Here is a 22,953-nt window from a genome sequence, read left to right on the forward strand (position 1 = left end):
GCCAACATCGCCCCGCGGGCCCGCGTCCTGCCGGGCGCTGCTCGCGGCCGGGCGGGGTCTGGTTGTGCCTCGCACGGGCGGTCGTTCCTGCTCTGCCCATTCGCCTTCCCGGCCGTGCTTTTCCGCCCCTCCTCATTCAGTCTGTCCTTGGGAAGCGCACGCTTTTGTTATCTTAGTCACCTCATCTGCGGGAATGGTGAGCGGTGTCTTTCTGCCCAGACCTTGCGGCGGTGTTGGATTTTTTCTGTTTCCTCTGTGAGCGCTGAATGGTCAGTTTCATGTATTTTATTGCATCTACTACGAACCAGCGTCAGCTGACACGGTGCTTTGTTTCTGAGTCTGCTGCCATCCTGAAGCCTGTGTCAGGAATTGCTGCCCTTCCACATCTGTCTCGTTTGTAGTGTGAGCGCTGAAGGTTAGTTAGGAAGCACACGATTTATTTTACCTGGAATGTTGCATGCGCCCTGGAAGTTCATGTTATGGTTTGTGCTGGCTGGTACGGTGTGAAATGGTTTGAAGTGAAGCCCCAGTGGAAATGGGAGAGACTGGGAGATGCGAAGATATAAAGAAGCACCTATGGAGGGGCTGGTAGTGGTGGGAAGCAGTACAGGAGCCGAGAGAATGAAAGCAAATGGATAAAAATAGAATTGTTCTGAAGAACAGTGTGTGATTTACATTTTGTCCAGGCACGTTTGGGGGGCCACGCTCAAGTGTGCGGGGTGGTTGTAGCTGGATAATGTGTTACCTCAAATCCAACAGGCTGTAAGCACAGAAAGTTGTCTGGTTTGGCTGTGCGGCTGTAATTCTCAAACAATGGCCAGCTGGGCAAGGATATCTGCAGCAGTAACCTCCACCAGCTGCCTGCCCTCCTTTGCTCCCTGAGATTATTGCGTCTGTAGCCGTAGGTGGCTGAACACACATCTCTTCCTGAGCTCCAGCCTGGCACGTTACTGGAGTTTGTGTTGGAAACTGCAGCAGCTCAGATGTGTGCCCCAATTCAGGGTCAGTTATGAGTCAGCACCCTTAGAGCCATTTCAAATTGGATGAGGAGAGAGAGAGAAATCACCACCTTGCCCGTGCTGCTGTGACTAGAGTGGGTAGTAAAATAAGTGTGGGGTTTTTTTTTTCCCAGTAATGAAAGCAGTAATTATTTAGTTACCAGCTGTACTGAATGTAGTTCAGTTCTGGAAGCACAGTGCAGAACTTTATCACGGAACAGCAGTTCCCAGGATAGTCAAGCCTACGGCTACTATATCATCCAGAAATTTGGAATTGTGTGAATCCATCAAGCTGCAGGAGGGGCTGCAGCTAGGAAAAGGTTGGGATCTGCTGAATGAAATGTGAGTTTATCATAATCTTCGATATAATTTGAACTTCTTCCACCACTTCTGGGAGACCAATTTGGCTGTAATTAAATCACTGTTGGGATGTCAGCAGAAGCCTAAACTGAAGAAAACCTGTTCTCTGGGCTATATTAAAGCATCATATTTTTCATAATTTTTAGCATTCTTTTTATTCCTGTCATGAGGTTTTTTGAGATTCCCTTCACATAACTTTTCATCCATAATACGTGGCTAATGGCCTGACTAGCAAAGAAGATAGGTTTGGTATTTATGTGGCCTGTTCCCTTTTACTGAATTGCAAATATTGGTGATGAGAGAAACCATGGCTGTTTGTTTGAGGAGGTTTTGATATTCAGTGTGTTCTTACTTTTTTTGTTTCCTTTTTTTTTTCCTTCTTTGAATCTGCCAGTTTCTCAGTTCCTGGTAGCAGTTATATGTGCTGCTGTATGAATAGGAATATTTCACCATGCTATTGTAACCAGTGTGTGAGTTCCTCGCTGTTATTCCTTATTTTGTGAAGCAGGATGCTCTCCCATTGTTATCTCTCATCCCCTCAGCCCTCCCTATTTTCAAGCCTGTTCTCCTGAAAACCTCTCTTGGGTGAGAGTTTCGTTACAACACTTACCTGGCTAAGCCACTGGAGAATTGTGTTATATTTAGAGGGTCTGGCTTGTTTTAGCTGAGTATGGTTTGGTCAGAAATGTAAGTGTGGAGGGATGCATGTGGCTTTTTAAATAGTAGAACTAAACCCATGGTGTGGGTTCTTGACCCTTGCTGGCCACCCTGCTGTAAGAGTAGTCTGGGTGAAGAGGGTTCTATTCTATCCATTGCTGCCTGTTTAAGCCAAGAGTTTAACTCTGGCATGCAGTGGACTGCTGTGTGGCAGTAGTAGAGCAGGAGATCCTAGAAAATCCAGTGCTGATTTAGCAGTAGTGATGTTTTCTGGCACGTGGGTTATGTCAATATTGTTAGCCCAACGTTGTTGTCAGGGTGAGATTATGATGGAATTTCTGTAGCTGGAGCATGCTTTGCCTTGCACTGTGATGTTACCCATGGTGACTTTAGGCTGGCTGTCCAGATGGGCTCATTAGTGCTTCTAGGCACTTGTTGGACTTTTGAAATATCTTTAGTGCTTTTAACATTTTGTTCATGCTATTAGGGATTGGGTTGTTGGTTGCATGCCACCTGTGGGAAAGAGAGAAACAGCCATGGATGTAAACATATAGTATTTACTGACTTTGTACTCTAAAATGAGCCTATAAACTCTTTAGCCATACAGTGACAGAAGATTAACATCCACAGATGAAGATCTTTAGTGTTCTAGATAATTAGAAGAACGAGAGTTAATTTAATCAGTTTATCACTAGGAAGTGATATAAGTGATACGTTGAAGTTCTGACACCTGTTGCTTTTTGTGTTTTGCCTTTAAAAAAGGCATAGGGTGATTTTTTTTTTTTTCTTCACATCTGCTTTAAATTTAGAGACTTAACAATTATGTCCCAGTCATTGCACAAAAGAAATCCTGGTGCACCTACCCAGACCCCCTACACATGTCAGCATTAAGAAGTTAGGACAGGGAGGGACTCTGGGGGTCCAGAGTGGTAAATCCAGGCAAGAAGCAGCAATTGAGCAGGGTCATAATCTGCTCCATGTGCTAATCATGCTGTGACAGATTCAGTGAAATACTTTAAGCTGTAGGAAAGGAGAGGTGCTGGAACGGCGCCCAAGATTTCTGCCACACCTTGGAAGCCTTTCAGTGTGATGTCCAGGTAGTGTTAAGCAGTATGTGCTCCTGGCTCTGCAGGAAGACAGAAGAAATTCTGTCTCAGCAGCCAGAAGAGAAAGAACTTGCTTGTGCACCCAAATTTAGTGACCAGATTAACCCTTAGTGCCCTGGGAGCAGAACCACTGAAGTCTGACGAGTGAGATGAAGTAAAGCCTTTAGAAATATCCTTAGTGCCTCGGGTTCTCCCTCAAGCTGAGGCCAGCCTCCAGAGTGCTAGGGAAAAAGTCCTTACAAGCAAGTGGTGTATCAGATTATACAACTGTGAGTAACTAAAGGTTTAGCTGAAATAGGTGTATTTATTATAATAAGAATAAGCCTTTTTTTGGTGGTCCTGTTTTTGGGGAAAGGAGATAGAAAGGAATGGAACTGTGGTGGTGACAGCAGACCCTTTATGCTGATATCAAGACTTTGAGGGTATTATAAGAAATAAAACTTGGTGTCAGTTAAAACTGCTTTTGCAAAGAAAGTGCTGTAGAGTAGAACAGAGCATGTTCTGTCTTCCTTGTTGAATAAGTAGATCCCATGAAAGGAATTGTGTACTTGTAGGAGACAAATTAACTAGGAAGCTGAGGAATATTTCTGGCTCTCTCATTTACAGACTTCCAGGTAGTGTTTTCTGGATGGGACACCTTGTAGGGATGGGAAACAGAAAGGTGTCTAAAAAGGACAGGGAATCAAGATGTTTCCGTGTTCTTTGGTGACTTAAAGTGTACAGGTGCCATTTATGCTAACCTTTCAAATGTAAAAAGTCTTTAACAGCAATGTCACTTTATGTTTAGAAACAAAACACTCCCTTGACAAATGAATGCTGGCTTTTTCCCTTAAACTGTTAGGGTCAGGATTGATGACCTGCCTTTTACAAAACATATTTTTTTTGTATATCAAAGTCACCTGAAGATTGTTGGGGATTTCTGAGATGCTTTTCTGGGCAGATTTCTCTGTGCGTATGGGGGAGAATGTATCAGTTCATGTCTTGTGTTTGGTGAGACAGAACAAAAGCTCTGTTACAGTCAGTGAACCTGGCAGATGTGCAAGTAGGTGAACTTAATTTAAAAAATACAAAACAAACACCGCCACCACCATCCCCCCAGCTTTTAAAAAGGATTGCATATAAGCAGATGGCAGTGCTTCAGCATTTATTTATGTGCTCTTTAGGAATGAGAGTCAATCCTAATATGAACAGTTACTTTTTTTGTCTTACTTCTGTCTTAATTTCATTCATCCTTTTTGCTTTCTTGCTGTCAAGGCCACAAGGACATTTTGATAAACAGCCCTGAATTCCATGGGTTCAATGCCTTGTGTCCAGCATTGGCTGGCTTGCAGACAGTTTCCAAAGTAAGCTTTCTTCTGTCTTTTTGTGTGTAATAGTTATTAATTTAACATGAAAAGTAGTGAGCCTTCTTACCTTCCAAAACTAGCCAAGCCAAAAATCTACAAAATAGCCATAAGAGATAGCGGCTTCATGCCTTTTATTTAAAGTAATGTAGCAGCTGTAGGTTTTGTAACTGTGATGTGCACTAGGAGGGAACAGGAATTCATTTTTTCTCTTGGTTAGCACACCTCTGAGTTGTTGTGAATCATGTCAATTCTCTCATTGTACCCACTATTTGGATTCCTGGCAGGGTTTTACTGGAATGTAAGGTTTTCTTTTTTTGGAATTCCATCTTTCCTACCTGCCTTCCCCTCTGTTGTATCTACTCTGCAGTCTCTGTCCTACTGTGTAATCTAGTCTTACTTGCCATTAACTATTCGGGTGTAAATTATGTAAATGGGAACAATTGCTACCTCTGTTAATGAAGTCTAATGTGTCTGCTACAGTCCTTTATCAGATTAAGATGCTTCTTGTAAAGGCTGACTTTGCTTTTATTACGAAACTGACATTCAAAGCTTTCCTTGTGCAGACAGGAATCAGGGTGACAAGGAAGTTCTGTCTTCTGGAAGCTGGATCCGTGGCTTCCAGTCTGCTGCTAGGGAGGCTCTAGAGGTGTCCCTGGGCTGTAAGAGGCACTTGCCTGGTGTGTGATCCCACTGCCCCATTCCTGACTATCAGGCAGTGATGCTATTAAGGAATTGTCTCCATAGCTGTAGCAGTTTGTCAGCTGGTGTCAGTCCTGAACAGAAATTGCAGTCAAGAATTTCACAGGACCTGCTGGAGGCTGCAAAAGTTACTCTGAAATTCTTTTTGTTTTAATAAATGTAGGCTGGGTTTTCCCTGTATTTCTGCAGCATGTTTGTGTATTTGGTTGCTTGCTTACCTAGAAGTAATTAGTGTGCTATTAATATTTGTCCTGGAGTAGGGGGAGACATGAAAGGCATTATTAATTTATATGACAGAGATATCTTCCAGAGGGTAACAAAACTTCTCTTTAATGAATCTTCTGTTTTCTGTCAGCTGTAGCCAGGAACACCTGCCCTCTGAGCTGTTGGTTCACATAAAATGATGGATGTAGGGGCTGAGTGTGACAGCACTGCTAAAGACATCTCATTTTATGGGATTCTTTGTACTGAAGTTTGATGTTAATGTGATCCCTCCAGAATTTCTTACATTTCTTCTATGCCCCAATACAACTTTTATTGAAAACCACCAGATCTTTTGACAAGACTCGTGTCTCTGTTCCTGCCCTCTCTCATGTCATGATTGCCTCTCAAGTAAATCTCCATGAACCTGGGCAGGTGGTTTTTTACTGTTCTTTTAGCACGCCAGGTCCTGATCCTGGCATGTTTGAAGAAAGCTGGGTTCTCCGTTGCTATTCACTGCCTAGGACTAGGTTGTTGTAATGAAACAGGTGGATTTTAGTTGCTACAGCTTGCACTGCAGTACATTTAAATGTCTGCTGCCAGGTTATAAACATTTTCCACGGTTAATGGTATCTGTCTCTGAATGTTTTTGGACAGTCACCTGTGAGCTGAGAAGATGTTTTTCTTAGCTGGCACTTCAAGCAGGATGTGCTGTTAGCTATTTTAAAATTTTTATACAGAAAACGTGTTCATAACTGTCCTTTTCCAAACCTTTTTCTGCAATATTGTATAATTCTTGCCTATTCTTTTCCTGATAGTCATTCTTTCATGTTTTTCCGTAAGCACTAGATAGTATTTTCAACTTATGCTAAAGCAGGTCAGGTCTTTGTGCCTGCAAAGGTGCAATGCCAATTTAAATATATATAAATGTATATGTGAAGTTTTTACTTGGGCTGATGTGAATTTCTTTTATTTTTTAATTTGGCTTGCATATAGGATGCTTTTTGAAGTTTTTGTTCTCTTAATGAACAGTGAACAAGAGAATTTTGTTTCATAATTGTAAAGTTACACAGCTATCTTGAAGAAAACTGGTTTAGCACTGGCTTCAGCTGTTTTGTTCTTTTAAGCTTTTTTATGTTGAAAGTCTCTTTTTTTTTTTTTTGTAATCTTGGGTTTAGGGTTCCTGTATTGGCAGAAAAAACAAAGGCTTTTGAAATCTACAGGAGAATTTGCAAAGGGAAGATGGTTAGTACATTCCCAGTTGGACAGTGTTCCTTGTGGTTACCACCATCTTGTAAGGTTCAGGGATGATTTATTTGTGACTAAATTTAGAGTCTCAGTAGAAGAGGAAAATAGTAACAGTGCTGCATGTTGGCCTCAGGGAAGATAAGAGACCATACTTGTGAGATTCCCAGCACAATGCTAGTGTGGGTCAGAATACTGAAAAACTAACTTTTCTGGTTATCATGTTATCTGAAAGAAATCTTCCATATACTTTTGCTTGGACTCTGGGAGGGAAACTGGAATTCTTTCTTCTTCCTGATTAATTGTTATTGCAAAAAAGAAAAGATTTTTTTTGTCACTTCCCCCACTTTGCTGTTTTCATGAAGAAAGATGTTTTTCCTAGTGTGAATTGTATTAGTATCTGCTTCTACAACAAAGTGATATGGTCAGTGATAAATGCTATTAGAAAAAAATAGGGGAAAAATAAAAGAGTTAAGATTTATCTTGTATCTTTTTGTCTTGAACTGTGGCAGATCTGTGTCAGTGGAAATACTGAAACTGCCTGTGTGGAAGGGTGTATTTAGTTAATAGTTGGAATATTCACAATTTTAAAGTCTAACAATGGTGTAGTGAAAGTTGTCATTTCAAGAAGAATGCTGGGGGTTATGTTTGCTTGTTTCCGAAGGCAGCTGCTCTGAATCTACTGCTTTTGTGTGATAGGTGAGTGCAGTGTAATGCATGGCAGCAGTAGTAGAGTTCTTCTCCCCGAGTTTCAGCTGTGCCAGCTCTGGGAGTCCTTCCCATAACCCTGATCAACAGCTAATTCTAGCACTTGGCTTGAATTACTTGATTTTTCTGGAGTAGCCTGTGAAACCAAGCTTGGAGCTGAGTTAGCACAGGACTGGTGTTTCCAGTTGAGGTGGCTGAGAGCTCCCCTGCCTGCCCAGTGTAGGTGAAGATGGTTCCTGCACAGCACCTGCTGTGCTACCAGCTCCTCTCTGCTGCCTGGGAAGCTGCTTTCTTTTGAGGATATCAGCCACTTCCATTCATTGGAAAGTATTCATGGTTTAACAGAATGTTTGCTAGTGCAAGGAGAAGGCAGTTCTGTGATTTTCCATGTTGAGGGTGAGGAACTCATTAGAAATTATATAAAAACTTTTGAGCTCCTCTGGTGTGTTGTTAAGGACTTTCCCAGGTGATGCTTCTGTGTGCAACAGCGATGTACTTCTAGCAGCTTGGAAACTCAGTGGTTTGGGGGTGAAGTCCTTTAACTGAAATGCAAGTCTGGTCTTTCGGTTCAAGTTAAGCTCATCCAAAGCTGTTAATGAGTGTTTGCCCTGATTTACTGTGGTGAGTTTTTAGCAAATTAATTAAGTGCTGTTATTTGGATTAATTTTCAAGAGAATCCTAATGAATGCAAGCTCTCGGTGGAATGTACTTTATGTAGCATCTAAGAAATCATATCTGACTTGTTTTGAGTGCTCAAGTGGTGTCACAGCAGCATTTTTAGCATTTTGATATCTCAAACAGTGAGGCTAGTCTGAAATAGCCTTTCTGTTTGGAAGAAGTGTTTTTCTTCCAGATCCTGGGGCACAGTGTCTTGCTTATTGAAGCAACTTCAGTGGAACACTGTAGACTTTGTTACACAGTTTATATTTCTGTACTGTTTTGCATAAGGATATGTAGCTGAAATAGAAGAAATGTAACTTGTATTAAAAAATTACATCTGTAGGTGTTGCTTTGGTAGATAGTTTCAGTTAATGCTGCTGGCTGTTTTTCCTTGGCCTGTTCTCCTTTACATATGTGCTTTAAAATATTCTGTAGCAATATTGTTGCTAGCTTTTCTTGTCCCTAAAAAAAAAAGTGAGCACTTGAACATCTTGAGAACTGCTCACAAAGCAGTATCAATTTCCATAAACTTTGTAAATTTCCTCATGCCACTGTATCTTCTATGAAATTGTGTGAAAATGACAAAATGCTGGCTTACCCTGATTTTGTTTTCCCTTTAAAATTTAAGGTTAACATTTCAAAACTATTTCTTGTTGTATCTTTTCCTATACTAACTTTTCATTCCAAAAGGAAAAATGCTTTATCTTCATTTTTACTTCTTTCTTTCTATCCTTTTCCAGTATTTTTTGCAATATTTTTTTTGGTTTCTTTCCCTCTACCCACTTGCAGTATTTCTACAATTTTTTTTGTAAATGCATCCCTCTTTTAAACTTAATCTTTAAGCTGTTTGCCCAATTATTATGTCACAAACGTGCTGGTTTGGAGACATTTATTCCTAATACCTGGCAAAGCTGACTTCTGAGCAGAAGAGGCAGGTAGATGAAAGCTGGTGTGAAAGGCAAGATGTTGGGATACATAAGATGCTGCTACTCTTTGGACACTGGCTGGTATTCGTTCGTCTGATGGGATCAGGAATGTTTCAGTGTTCTAGTTTTGATTTTATTTGAGCCCAACAGTAACATGAAATAGTTTACACTGGAAAAAAATAGTGAAGAAAAGAAAGTGAGGACTGTATAGTGGGGTAGGTTTTACAGTGCAGTAGTTTAGTTACATTTCTTGCTTCTCTGCTAGATCTTGACTATTAACTGTGATCCCAGCCCAGAGTCCCCATGCTAAAGAGCTTCCTGCCAGCACTTGTACAACAGCATCATATTGCTCTGCAAAAATAAGGAATTTTATTGCATATGCCACTAGAGCCCTTATTTAAAGAGAAAGTAGAGGGGAGAAGGAAAAGCAACAGGATGATGTCATACTGTTCTGTGTTTTAAGAGGCCCCTGCTGTTGAAATATCATTTAATTTAATTAATCTCAGCTGGTTAATGAGAAGTATATTTCAATTGAAATCTTTTCTTAACCTGAACAAAGATTTAAGTTAGATTTAGTTTGAGAGAAAGTAAGAGTCTAGAACCAGTTTCCAGTGGAACTGTGATTCTCTTCTTCCTCTTAACCTCATTGGTCTCATTGCTGGGTCATTGCTCCTCTTTCGGATTTGCATCTGTGCTTGCTTAAGTTGTGTGGTCAGTAACGATTTAATGATTATTCTTACTTTTGGTTCTCACTTCTGCATTTGAAGTAGGGCTGACAGGAGTGCTAAGGAACCTGCTGGTTGAGATCGTGGTCAGAGTCATTTCAGTCCATCCTGCCTTCCCATTTGCGGGATGATTTCACAGCACAGGGGTTTAGAAACCATGTCCTGTGGAAGCTGGCAGTGCTTGAAGGAAAGATATCCTACTGAGTGGTTTTTAAATTTTGATTCTCTCTTACTCAGAAAGGTAACAGGTGAAACATTAGGGCCAGTTAGAAACAGGAGAAAAGATTAGATGACATCTGAAGGGTTTTGTCATGGCCAGCAAAATGATGTCTTGAAGATTCATGGATTCTCTTTTCCTTCCCTCTTTACTGTGATAATATAACAATAGAAAAGCAAGAATAGAAGTTTCTTTTTGAGTTTAAATATAAGGGTTTAAATAAAATATTGCTTTTTGTTGTTAGGAAGAATTGAAAAGTACTGGAGAAGTATAAAGATAGTAGAATATATTCTAATGTGGGACAAATATTTGGTGATAAACTAGGTATTTAATGTGTTATTTTTATTGATACAGATTTTAATATGTTACTCTTATTGTTACAGATATGGTCCTGAGCATCGTGAGCACGTGACTTCAGAGATGGACAATCGGATCTGTTACAAGTAGTGATTGGCCTTAAGTTTCCTTATAACCATTGAAGAGCTTAACAGGAATTCTCTCATTCCTGATTTTTGCCTATCTGATTGCCTCACACCACCAGCTTAATCATGTATGGAAGTGCTCGTTCCGTGGGCAAGGTGGAGCCCAGCACCCAGAGCCCAGGGCGTTCCCCGAGGCTGCCGCGGTCGCCTCGCTTGGGCCATCGGCGAACCAACAGCACAGGAGGCAGCTCTGGGAGTAGTACTGGGGGTGGCAGTGGGAAAACCCTTTCTATGGAAAACATTCAGTCCTTAAATGCTGCCTATGCTACGTCTGGCCCTATGTACCTCAGTGACCATGAGAACGTGGGTGCAGACACCCCGAAGAGCACCATGACTCTGGGCCGGTCGGGGGGGCGGCTGCCTTACGGCGTTAGGATGACTGCGATGGGCAGCAGCCCTAACATTGCCAGTAGTGGAGTTGCCAGTGATACAATTGCATTTGGAGAGCACCATCTCCCCCCAGTGAGCATGGCATCCACTGTGCCTCACTCGCTGCGCCAGGCCAGGGATAACACCATCATGGATCTGCAGACACAGCTCAAGGAGGTGCTGAGGGAGAACGATCTGCTTCGCAAGGACGTGGAGGTGAAAGAAAGCAAGCTGAGTTCTTCCATGAACAGCATCAAGACCTTCTGGAGTCCTGAGCTAAAAAAGGAAAGAGCTCTGAGGAAGGATGAAGCTTCAAAAATCACCATTTGGAAGGAACAATATAGAGTTTTGCAAGAAGAAAACCAGGTTTGTCATCTAATGTCACTCCTGTGTTAGTGTGGTAGCATGATTAAATGTCTTTAATAAACTTGCATGTCACACTTAAGCAGCTAAATTAGATTGGTGCTTTTCTTGGGTAACTGATGTGGGTAAGACGTGTTTTCAACTTGCAAGCCTGTTTTTAAATGTTTCTTGTCAGACCTGTAAACCACCTCGAGTGCTCATTTTTCTTTGGGTGTCATGTGAGTTTTTTTCCCCTAGGACTGATGGTAACCACTCTGTTTCCTTTTGCAAGTATTTATTCTGTTCATAATTAATATTTCTGTGCTGTTTACCTCTTGAAGCGTTCTCTGAAATGCAGAATGTACTAACTGCTGACCCCCAGTATAACTGAACTGTTGCTGAATGTTGACAGATTGCCATTAAAAAGAAAAAGTTATGGTGGTCTTACTTTAGAGTTAAAACCTCCAGACCCGCAGTTTTCACCAACAGATATAAATTGTGTTCTTGGCTACATTTAAATAACACTGTTTAATACATGCTTGTTATTCTTTTGTCATAAATTCTGTTTATCTTGTTATGCAGCTATCCTAAAGCACCCTACAGGTTTTTTTGTAGTGGTCTGGCCAGCTACAGAATAGGCAGAAGAACAGAGATTCTCAGGTGTCTAGGTCTTTGGTGTTGTGCATCTTAAAAGCATCTCCAAATTAAAATAAAAATGAGAGGTTGATTAAAATTGAGGTCTCTTTGTAGTCAGTTCTACTGATTAAAAGCTTTCTTTATGTTCTCCCACCTAGACCTTCTGGCTGCCTTAGTCCTGAAGTAAATATTTGTCTTTGAATGAGTGTCCTCCTGTTTAGTTATTTCTGGCCAAATGTGAGTTCAGCATCTCTCTGGACTGTCAGGTAAAAAACCACACTATTCTTATGGAATACAGACCCAGTGTCCAACTCTAGAAGTTCCCTGAAATGTAAGTGAGCTTTCATCATGACAAAATTACTTTTCCTATTGAGCTTTTTAAGTATCCAAGCAAATTTAATAAAAATTTCCATAATTCAAATTTGACCATGTTCCTGCAGCTTTTAAGGTATAGTTGCTATTTTAGGCAATGCTTTTTGTAAGATTGCTTTTGAAGGTGAAGGAGAGAGGGAAATGCTGGAGGAAAAGGGTGGTGCTTGACATGTTCTACTCTACTTCCAGGTAGTCTGTCTTCAACAGTGAATTACTTTTGGTTAGTGATTAGTCTAGTACACTGAACCTGTCTGCAAGTTTCTTTTCACTTTTTAAAGAGCTTAAGTTGAAGGAAGGAAGTTGTTTTCCCTGAGATAGTATGAAATCGTTTACTGAACTTGTCATGTAGCTTTATAGCTGTATTCTTACCAAATGGTAATCACAACATGGCATTTGTTAGGGTGTGTGACACTTTGTCTGCATTTACTTATGTCATCTTGGAGTGCAGAAAACCTGAAGTTAAATATTGCAAAGGTAGGATTTCTTTAGAAGCAGTAATGTAATGAAAATTTTAGTTATAATGGTACAGTACCAGGATAACAAATACCTGGAATACCAATCACTCAACTTTCTGGTGTTCTTTGTATTTCAGTTGCAGGTAAGTCTTCTAATTCTCAAACTCTTTTCATTTTTAGCCCTGTTTTCATATCAAAGAGAATGTCTTGGAATACTGTAACATTTTTTCTGAAATCAGTTTTGACATTTGAGGATGCTTTGGAAATCTTGCAAGAAAAATGCAATGAATATGTGGTTTAGAGTGGATTATGCAATTACTAAATATGAATACATTAGAGAACAGTGATTTCTCTATCTTAGATTTTTTTTTCCTTGTCTTTCCTTTATCCCCTAATTAAACATTTACAGATATTTCTAGGCTGCTGTTCTCTAGGCAATCACTGTAATTACTACCCCACTGGTAGAATTGTGTAACTTCGGTCCAAAAGTAAGAAGGGTGCAATTTAAAAGTAAAGGGGTATTATTGCATTGAGCTGTGAAAACTAAGAATGCTAATTAATAGATTATAGTTAGCTAACAGTGTGTTCTAATTAAATTCTGAATTCGTTGTGTCTTCTATAGCCTTTTGGAGTTGGTTACTTCAGCCCTTTATGTGGAAGATCAGTTTAATAGGATTTTCTGTAATTAAACAGACTTCTCTGTTTAGACTCTGAACAAGGAATTTCCCAGATCTGTTGGGGGACCAGAAAAATATCTTCATTACCCCTTCAGCCTCCCTCTTAAGTGAGTTCCAGTAGAATTGCAGGAACTGGAGTTTTAGCCTTTAATATGAGCATTTCAGCAGATCACTTTTAATAAAGACTTCTTGCACGTGCAGTACTTGTTCTTTATATAGAGTTTATCTCAGACCAGTCTTAGTGTTAAAAATTGACTCAACTCATGGAGCCAAGATGCTGGCTGACTCATGCCATTATCTGATAGTCATCTCCATCTCTTTCCTGTGGGCTCTTCATTCTTCTGCACACCCTTGATTGTCCCTGATTGTATTGCTGTTCTTGTCACCTCAGCTTGAGTGATTGAATTGCCCCTTGGGTTTGGAAGTTGTTAAAAGTACCTGAAAGTGTGAGCCCTGGTTGATTGCCACCTCAGCCTTCTGTGAGTAAATGCTCCGGTGTCTGTGAGTTTTCTGTCCCGTTTCTTGGGCACGTGTACAAATAAATGTATTGCTTATTGATTTCCAGGAAATTTTCTGGATTCAATAAAGCTCAGAGAATGAGTGGGGAGATTAAAGAGCATGCTACCTGTCCTGAGGCAGTCGCATCCTTTTGGTTGTCCTCTGAGGGCAATAGGTAGCAGGGATATCTTGGATATAATCCCGAGAATGCCATGCACATGCTCCTGTGTGGCTCTCCCGTGGGTGGGGAGTGCTGTGGTCTTGTCCCCAGCTGTGGTGCAGCACAGCTGTATTCTTCAGCTACTCTGAGCAAACACCGCAGCTGGGGAGTGGAGCATATGCTGAGCTTTATTTTTATCCTTTGTTCCTGATCCTGAAGAGACAGAAAATCCTTTCTTTTCATAAATGGGGAATGTCATTGACATGTCACTTTGAAGAGCTCCAAACTAAACATGGAAAGTATTCCTGTAGTTAACATAGATTCTTGGAAAAACACAACAGTTTTCAGTGCAGTGTGGATGAGTTAGCCAATCATTCTTTGCAAGAAGCCAAGAGGAGAGTGCAAATGATTGCTCAGTTATGCAAACCCATGCATATTCAAGGAGGAATTGATGAAACCAGTAAACAGGAGCTTGGTTTTGGCATGGTATCACTCTCCTCAGCATGCTTTAGTGGGAGCTGTATTTTTCTGAGTTGAAAAATAATTTTTTTTGGTGTGTGGTTCAAAGTTTCCCTGGAAACCTCTTCATCAGAAGCCAGAAGAGGAAAGGAAAGACAGTGAGTATGTTTTGCACTATGATAGAAATAATTTGCCTAAAAAGTGGGCAGTGGTGGGGTGATGTGAAACTCAAGGACAGAGGAATTCCTCTCAGTTGAAACTTGCTTGTGACAAGGTGATTGTGCCTTAAAATAAGGCAATGCAAATGTGATGTCTAATGCCCTGCATTGAAATTTCCCACATTCGACTGATCTACTTTTAAGATCAGATTTATGTTTCAGCTAAAATAGTGTGGTACTGCTGAAAACATCTTTTTACTTTGATGCATTTCTGTGGTCTTTTTGTGGTTGGAGACCTTGGATGTCTGAGTCAGAGAATTTTAACCAAGAAAATATTTCTGAAAGGAATTTCACCTTGCTTGGGGTAAGCACTTGAAGAACATTGTACTTTATTGTGATGGATGTATTCCAGCATTTCACCAGTGTTCTTCTCCAGAATCAGAAGTACTTTCCATTTCTTAGTAGCATGTAATAAGCATCTCACTTTTAAAAAGTTGTTCATGTGTTAACCTCCTAAATGCATTGGGTGCTGCAGTTATAAGACTGGCTGAGCTTCTAATGAGTACATTCTTTCTCTGAAAATCGGATTAGTTCTCACTTCTCCATTGGTTTAATGTTTTTTTTCAATTATGTATTTAAAAAAATTTTGATATGTCTTATTGGTGTGTCATTCTATTAGTAGCCCCATTCCTGGGTTGGTTGTTAGCTGATAGAAAACTAAGCTTTCTGCCATTATGGGGGTTTAATTGTGCGATATGTGGTTCCATAGGCATTGCTTAGAGGCATTCTCTGTATCCCAGAGCATTGCACTTAAATAATTCTTTCAATGGCAGATGCCTGTTGGCTCTCTAGAATGCTGCCAGCTTTAAGGTTCCTTCTGTCTTTCCCCAGTTGCAGCATGAAATTATAATTCAGCTCTCTTTTAGAATAACTCAAAACTACCTCGAGTGCTTGATATCTGAAGCATTTATCAAGTTGCAGCACTTTGTAGCAACCTCAAAAATTGTCATGTGATCACCTAGGAGAACACCCTGTGTTGTGTCTTTTTTCAGTTCTATAAGGAAATAAAACTAGACATTTTGTGGTTATCTGTATTCCCCAAGGCTCCTTTTGTCCCATGTTTCCTATCGAGGTAGGATCTAATACCTTGGGTTGCTTTGAGCTGTAGCATAGGCTGAACAGCTGGTCTCTACTTGATCCATTAAACATATAAGGGGAATAGTACCCACTTCAAAGCAGCTTGTAATAAAATGGGTGACGTCAGTGGTGCTGTTGAACTTAGTAGTTTAACTGTGCTTTTTTTGCTGTTAAGCTGGAGCAGGGATTACTTTAAATTCTGCAGAACTTAGAGCAGACTCTTTCTGCTATAATTCTTTCTCTAATATGCATTGAGACTGTTCAGATACTAGTGATGCCTGAAGTGGCCCCCTAAACAACAGAGACTGGACAGGAATGAAGGAATAAAGGCAGGTATTTATTTGAAGGGCCTTCAGAGGTACCCTGGGGAGCCAGGGGCCGCTGCTGAGATGGACCCCAAGGTGGACTCCAAGTCATGAGTTCTTCACTCTTTTATAGGTTTGGTTCATTTGCATAGCAGGGTTAATTCTCCAATTAAAGCTTCAGTTAATGATGTCATTTCCCCAAGCTTGCCCCCCTTTCAGAGGCTTTGGTTTACACATTTTGGGCCTTGGACAGTCTGGGTGTCCTTGGGGAGCAGGCCCGGAGAGGCTTTGTTGTGTCTGCCCAGCACAGAGAGCAGAAGTGAACAGGCTCCGAGGAACTCCGGAGTTACACACCAGGCAGTGCAGGATTTGGAAAATATGAAAGTTAAAACCTAAGGCACCACTAGACTCCTAACTAGAGTTGCATGTGTTACTCCACCATTTAGTGTGTATATTTCTGAAAAGTCTGTAATACTGCATTTCTCTAGAAGCCATTGTTCTCTAGAAGCCAAATGTCTTTCAGCATTTTATTTGTGGTGTTTGAGTTAGTAATTTTTTCCCTTAAGTGTTCTTGCTTCTGAAGTATGAACTAGGTAGCTTGAAACTGTGTAGGGCATCCTCTTGGTCACCCAGTGAACAGTTAACAATGGTAGATGATGGCAATAGTGCAGCGGTGCTCCTACATTGTAGGTAATTTCTGCTGATGTTACAGCTTTCTAATGCCAAATCCAGCAGTCTCATGTGTCAGCCTTACTCTACCTGGTATTGATTTAAGTAGAAAGGAGAGGAGCACTTTAGGTGGAACTGCCAGGCCATGGAAAAAAGATTGTAGTTGTGCTGGTCTTACGTCAATCTTTCATGTATGCCTCCAGGACCAAAAACTGAAATAGAACTCTTTTCAATTTGGTGATATTAGGAAGCCTCAAAGATTTGAAGATGGTCAGCAGAGTGGGCCACCATGACTAAACTGTTTGCTGAAAAAAACCTATTCTTTCTAACTAAGTAGATTTCTAGGATACTGTTAACAGTCCATTTAATGCTTAAGATGTTAGTAAGACAGAGGAACTTTTGTATTTAGGATAAATAATTGCATATATGTGTACTCTGAGATGAAGGCTGGAGACCAAAAGAGTTTAGAGGGGACATTTCTGTACTCTGAAAGTAGTGAGTGTGTTGGATAACCCATGAAGAGCAGTCATGCCAGCTATCTGAACCTAGTAATTGAAGAAAGAAACATTGTGAAATGACCCTTGAAGCTCAGCTGGCAGGAGGGGAACAAGGGAATAAACCTGGTAGTGCTCTAGATGTTCCAGTATACAAGTCCTTTGAATTAATTTTCTGTATACACTCTTGTTTAGTGGACACAGTGAAATAGCAGTGTTTTCTGTAACAGTGATTTGTGGTGATTTGAGATCCTTGACAGAAGTTAGATTACCACTGCTGCCAGCAGGTAGCATGGCTATTGAGGATTATACTTTTATTTCCTTGAATGGATAATGCTTTGCAGTTCTTCTCTATAAATTTTGACATACTCTGTTGAACACACAGAAAAAAATGGCTGCATCTGCTAAATGTAGTGCATCATAATTATATCTTCATTTTTTGGTCTGAAGATAACAATCAGTAGACCTTGAAGAGAGAGTTTTTTCAGCAAAACTTGCTTTCATAACCCACAAGGTCTACATAATTATGTTTTTGCATAGTATTTTCAGATTGATACTGGTTCTGTTGGAAAGGTCAGTCTCACCATCTGTAGTGGAAAAAAATACAAGGACAAAGTGTATTTAGTTTCCTTCTGTGGTGATACCACTTGTTCTGTCTAAGTGATTTGCTTAGTGCTTGCAGGGGCAGTACCTTGGACTGTGAAGCTGAAGGGAGTGTTTGGTTATACTGGCAGCCTTGAGAAGCAGGTAGCAACCATCAGGTTTTGCAAAGTGCCATTGGAACTTAGAGATCATAGTAAATCACAAAAAACCCCGTTGATTTTGCTTCCAAAGAATATGAAATAGCCTGTTTTCCTTTAATTATCCTGAGAGGATTTTTTTTTTGTTTTTCCTATTAGTAACCCTGGATTAAACACTAAAAACTTCTGTACTGTTTGGGAGAAATGGAGGCATTCCAATATACTTGATGGTTTGCAATTGCTACGTCAGTATTGACATTTAAACTGTAAAGAAAAGAAAGGAAGGATCTTCTATCAATATCTAGATCAGTATTTGAAGAGATCTCATGATAATTTGAATTTTTGTCAGCTGACCTCCATTAAGAAAGCTTCTTATGGATTCACCCTAGGAAGGGATTGTATTCTTTAAAGAAAAAACAACTCACAACACTCCAAACAAACTACCCCCCACCCCCCCAAAAAAACCCAAAACTCCAACCCAAACCCCACCAATCAAAGAAAAAAAAACCCCAACCTCCCAAAAGCATAAAATAGTCTTGTATTGCATGCGTGCTCCCAAAATGAGCGTGATCAGATGCCAAAATACTGGCACAGAACACCATTAGGGCTTTTTCTAGTGATCATTGCTTTAGAAATCAGAGGAGTTAAACTTATGTATAACAGTTACAGGAATAAATACCATGTGACCGCCTTCTTCAGTTTAATTTTAGCAACTTCGTTTGTAAACTGGAATGCTAAGTAATGTACAGTCATCAGGGAACCTGAAGAGCTTGATGCTTGTTGCTTTTAAGCTGTTTGTTGAGCTATATACAAGGTTTTAAAATTAATTTATGTACTACTTCTTATTCCTGTTGCTATTTAAATGATTTAAGTGTGTGACCAGTGGGCTGCTTTTGCTCTTCCCTGGGTTGGGGCTGCTGGTCCAGAATCCCCTTGAAACAGAGAGAAAAATGTAGTCCTTGCTGCTCTGTGCTGCATGCAATTCCTGTAAGGGCTGCTTTTAAAGTCTGATGATTGTTATCACAAGCTTGGAAAAGAAATAGTCTAAGCCAGCAAGGGTGAGCAACTGGTTGGAGGCAGTTAGGTTCTTCCAGAATTTGGTTCCACAACATCAAAAGGAATTTAAAGGCAGTGTGTAGTTTCTTGACCTTCTGGGGCAGTTCATTGCAAGCATGCAAAATAAGATCAGGTCCTGGGGTGAGGAATTTTTGAATTTCAGGTGCAGCACAATGAAATACCTTTTTTATTGAGGGAGGAAGGAGGGGATGGAGATCAGCTGTCCAATAAAAAGCTATTTTTCAATGCTTTGCAAATGTAGCAGAGAGGTGGAGAATAAATTTTACTTTCAGGTGCTTTGTTTAATGCCTGTTGCTATACGATATCTGCATTGTAATCAGGTTCTGTACTGTGCTCTTACACATTTCTGTTTCTGCACAGGTACCCTCTCCTGCTTCTTCCCATTCTTCTCCCCCTTCCCCTGCTTCACTGGGCTGGAGAAGCAGGGTGACAGCCTAGCTTTGGAAAAACAAGCAAGTAATAAATGGTAGTCCCAAATTAACTAAGCCTCGCTGGTATCTGTATCAAAGCTAAGTATGGTTGCATTTTTTCCTGGCCAATACATTCTGTGTCATCGTGTTCTCATGAACGTTTCACAGATGCAGCCTTCCACATGAGACAGTATGCTTGACATTAACTTCATGGATTTTTTTGATCCTTCTTATCAAATGGTCAGGTACCAGCTACCTTGGGTGGTCAAATTTTGTGAACAGATGGTCTTCTAATTATATGCTGATGTGGATTCCAAGGAATATGGGGCTACACATTTCTTCTGATGCTTCTTGTCACTTGTTTCTGAGATTAAAACAAGTCACCATTCAGAGATGAAAATCTTATTTTTTCAGGTACTTTGTATGGGATCTGTTTCTTCCATAGTAGTTGATTGCTCCTGGCATTAATACATATTATTATATATTAATATATATTACATATAGCAATATATATAATATGTATGTATATATACCCCCACACAAATCCTACCCTTTTTTAATGCAGTGTGATGAGGCTTCCATACCTTTTTCCCTTACAGGAATCACAAAATTGTCTGACTAATGGTCTGATTTTTAGTGGAATCGTGTCTCAGATGACAAATACTTACTTTTGACTGAGAGGAGGGAAAAGCTTTCTGAACATTTGTTTCTGTTGTAGCACATTGTCTTTGGGCAATCTTGTACCTACAGGTCCTTGTCTCAGCCTTAACCTGTTGTCAGACTTGGGGTTTTTTTGTTCATTTTATTTTACTATTGGCATATTTTATTAGACTTCACACGTTATAAGTGAGTATCAGTTCTTGGATGAACAGAAACAAACCATGAGGTAACAAAAGTAACTTGAGATAAGTGGAGCTTTCCTCGTTAAAGATACCCACACAGCCTATTGCAGCATCTGATCTCACAGCCAGAAGCCTCCACGAGGCTGATTCTTATGTCTCTTTCTCTTTGGAGAGATGGGAACATTTAATAGTAAACATTTGATTTGCTAAAGGATTCAGGGCATCATACCAAAGCCCTTAAAATGTTATAAATGTCAAAAGCTACACAGCTAAGAAACGCCAACCTGTTTGGAAAGTAAAATGTCCCTGTGGAAGATAGTACTCATCCATAGTCAATTAATGCCTTGGATCTGGTCTAAAGAAGCAGATGATTGATGAAGAGACATGCTCTTTAAGAGTGGTCATACTTTTGGATCTGGAAGCAACTAACAATTTACACAGAGTTCTGAAAGTGTTTTTGGCTTCTGTGGCAAAAGGTTTCAGTGTTTCTTTGTTGGATGAGAGAAAGACATCCATGAAGAGGATGACAAAAGCTTTAGGCTGAGAATTAGTACTAATAGGTGAAACTATGGATCCCAGAATAATCCTAGAAAAAGGAAATGAGCAGAAAGAACAAGCATAATAAAGGCTTTTAAATGGGTTGTCAGGAAATGCTGTGCCCTGCACTGGAGACTTAGGAAGTAACTGCCTTATTTCCCCCAGTTGGGTAAATGTGGAGAATAAGATTCTTCAGTGATTCGTTATTCATCTCTGCTCAGTTTAGGAGTGCAGATGACAGTGTTGTGATTACTAGGTACAGCTTAGTGAAATACCAATATTCCAGTGTATTTCTGATTGTGCAGCTCAGTAACTGATGAGAAGGGAGAGGACAGAGGTAAAAATCTAGATAATTTTTTGGTCTCATCAACTGTGGCATAATTGTGTGGTTTACATTAGCATAACACACTTATGTGCTTTTCTGAAATCTTCCTTTGGTGTGCACATAGGTTAATTTTAACAGATGATGTTGCTTGTGAAGATTAGTAATTTATCCAAAGTAATTGTACAAAAGGCCTACAACCATAGGTGTGCTTTTTTTTTGTGAGGATAGAGGGGTTTCCCAATCTTCATCAGCCCGTGTATCAGTTGAGTAAAGTCAAATTATTCTGTTTGTGGAAGCTTTGATTTGGAGGACAGCATTTAAACCTTTCTACCTCAGCTGGTATCTGATGGGTCACGTTTGGCCATGTGGCTGTGAGCCTGTTAATGTGTAAATGTTTAAATTGATCTGAGAGCATAGTTACTCAAAGGAGGGACCTTTCTAAGAAAGCATAGGGTACCTTCATAGGAGAAAGTAAATAGCATGCTCTGTATGTGCAGTCAGCAGCACTTTTTATGGGTGAAGGAAAATAAGCTCAGCCATTTTATGATCCTCTTTGGAGGGATGTGTTTAGGCTTTCTCATCCCTTTACTATGGCTGGACTGTTCCAAAATATGGAATTAACTGCAGTAATTTACTTGGGGGGGAGGGAACCCGAAAAATCACCTTGCAATAAAATGAATAATACAAATTTTTCTTAAAACTGATTTATTTTTGGTATGAACTAGCAGATGGTTTTGACAGAATGACAGAAAAGTTTTAAGAAGCATGCTTTGGCCAGGATTTGTGAGAAGGTCTGTGCACATACTTGACCAAAGAGTTGAAGTAGGTGTGGGTACTGCTGTGTGTGCTCAGGTTATGATTTATAATTCTTTGTGCTCTTGTGTAACATCCTAGTGAAATTCTTATACTATTCCCCTACTAATTAGTCCTTTATAATCCATTTTAATTGGACATTGTATACCTTCAAATTGCTTTTACAAAACCCATCTTATTTTGTTTATTTTGTTTTCTGTTGTAAGTCCCTAAATGTGTTTACAACTTGACTTTAAAAGTGGGCTTTGCACTTAACATACAACAGTTGAACAAGTGGTTGTACCGCTGTTATGTTCTCTCTCCCCCATCTTCCAGGAGTAAGAATCAGAGTCCAATGGTTGTGGTTTAAAGAGGGTTCCAAGTTATAGTTTCTATTCAGGAAAAGCTTTTTTTTTATTCCCTACATCTAGGAATGCATTCTCAAGACTTGGCTTCTAAAACTGCATGCTGTGTTTTCTCAATGCAAAATCCATTTAGTGTATAGTTATTTAATAAAGTTATTCCTCTCCTCCTTTCTATTTGATTGAATTCACTCAAATCTGTGTGCCTTTGAGAGGCCTAAGGTCTGTCTCCTTTTTGACTGTGTGAGAATTGTCATTCATTTATATTTAGCATCGCTTCTTTGTTAATTAACTTCTTCTAGTGTTTCATGTCAAGCTTCTTTAATCTGGAAGTCTGGGAATTTGTGGACAAAATCATTAATTCACTTTCTTTTAGACTTAATACGGTCATTAATGTTTCTTTGTGAATTGCTGAATGCTAGACAGTCTTTGAAGATGGATCTGGGAAGGGTAGATCTGTACTTCACAGGTTGAGCTTGTTAGCAGGTGATTTGGTGCAGAAAGACCTGATTATTAAAGATAGACAGTAGCTGATGCTGTGACACCTTCATATGCACTGCATATAATTGTGCTGATTAACACTTGAGTGAAGGCACTAATTTTGGTAAGGTACCAACAGCAAGGCAGCCAGTATGCTATACAGGCTTAAATATAGCTGAAACAGAGGTGAGGGTTTGCTGCTGAGCACTTAATTTCCTGAAATTTTACTCTGTCCAGTAGAACTTCCTGAATAGCAGACTTCACTACAAAAATGCAGAAGTAATATTTGTCCATAAAAATGGGTTATTTTGCTTCAACATTTTTATA

The 22,953-nt window shown here is 39.9% G+C and overlaps 1 protein-coding gene across 12 annotated transcripts in view; it reads left to right on the forward strand.

Moving 5' to 3' along the window:
• Positions 1–95: 95 nt before the first annotated feature.
• Positions 96–22,953, forward strand: part of ERC1 (ELKS/RAB6-interacting/CAST family member 1) — a 281,550-nt gene continuing 258,692 nt past the window's right edge. For 4 of the 12 annotated variants that reach the window (XM_042050350.1, XM_042050354.1, XM_042050361.1 and 1 more), the window contains exons 1-2: positions 98–269; positions 10,232–11,065. In XM_042050350.1, coding sequence (XP_041906284.1) covers positions 10,397–11,065 — 669 coding nt within the window. In that variant the 5' untranslated portion in view covers positions 98–269; positions 10,232–10,396. Of the gene's footprint in view, positions 270–10,231; positions 11,066–22,953 lie in introns of all 12 variants that reach the window. The other 8 variants (XM_042050352.1, XM_042050353.1, XM_042050355.1 and 5 more) reach the window with 5 other exon arrangements.

The sequence above is a fragment of the Corvus kubaryi genome, unplaced genomic scaffold, assembly GCF_017639235.1.
Source record: "Corvus kubaryi isolate FWS band 111438036 unplaced genomic scaffold, C.kubaryi_AGA036_p1.0 72, whole genome shotgun sequence".
NCBI lineage: Eukaryota > Metazoa > Chordata > Aves > Passeriformes > Corvidae > Corvus > Corvus kubaryi.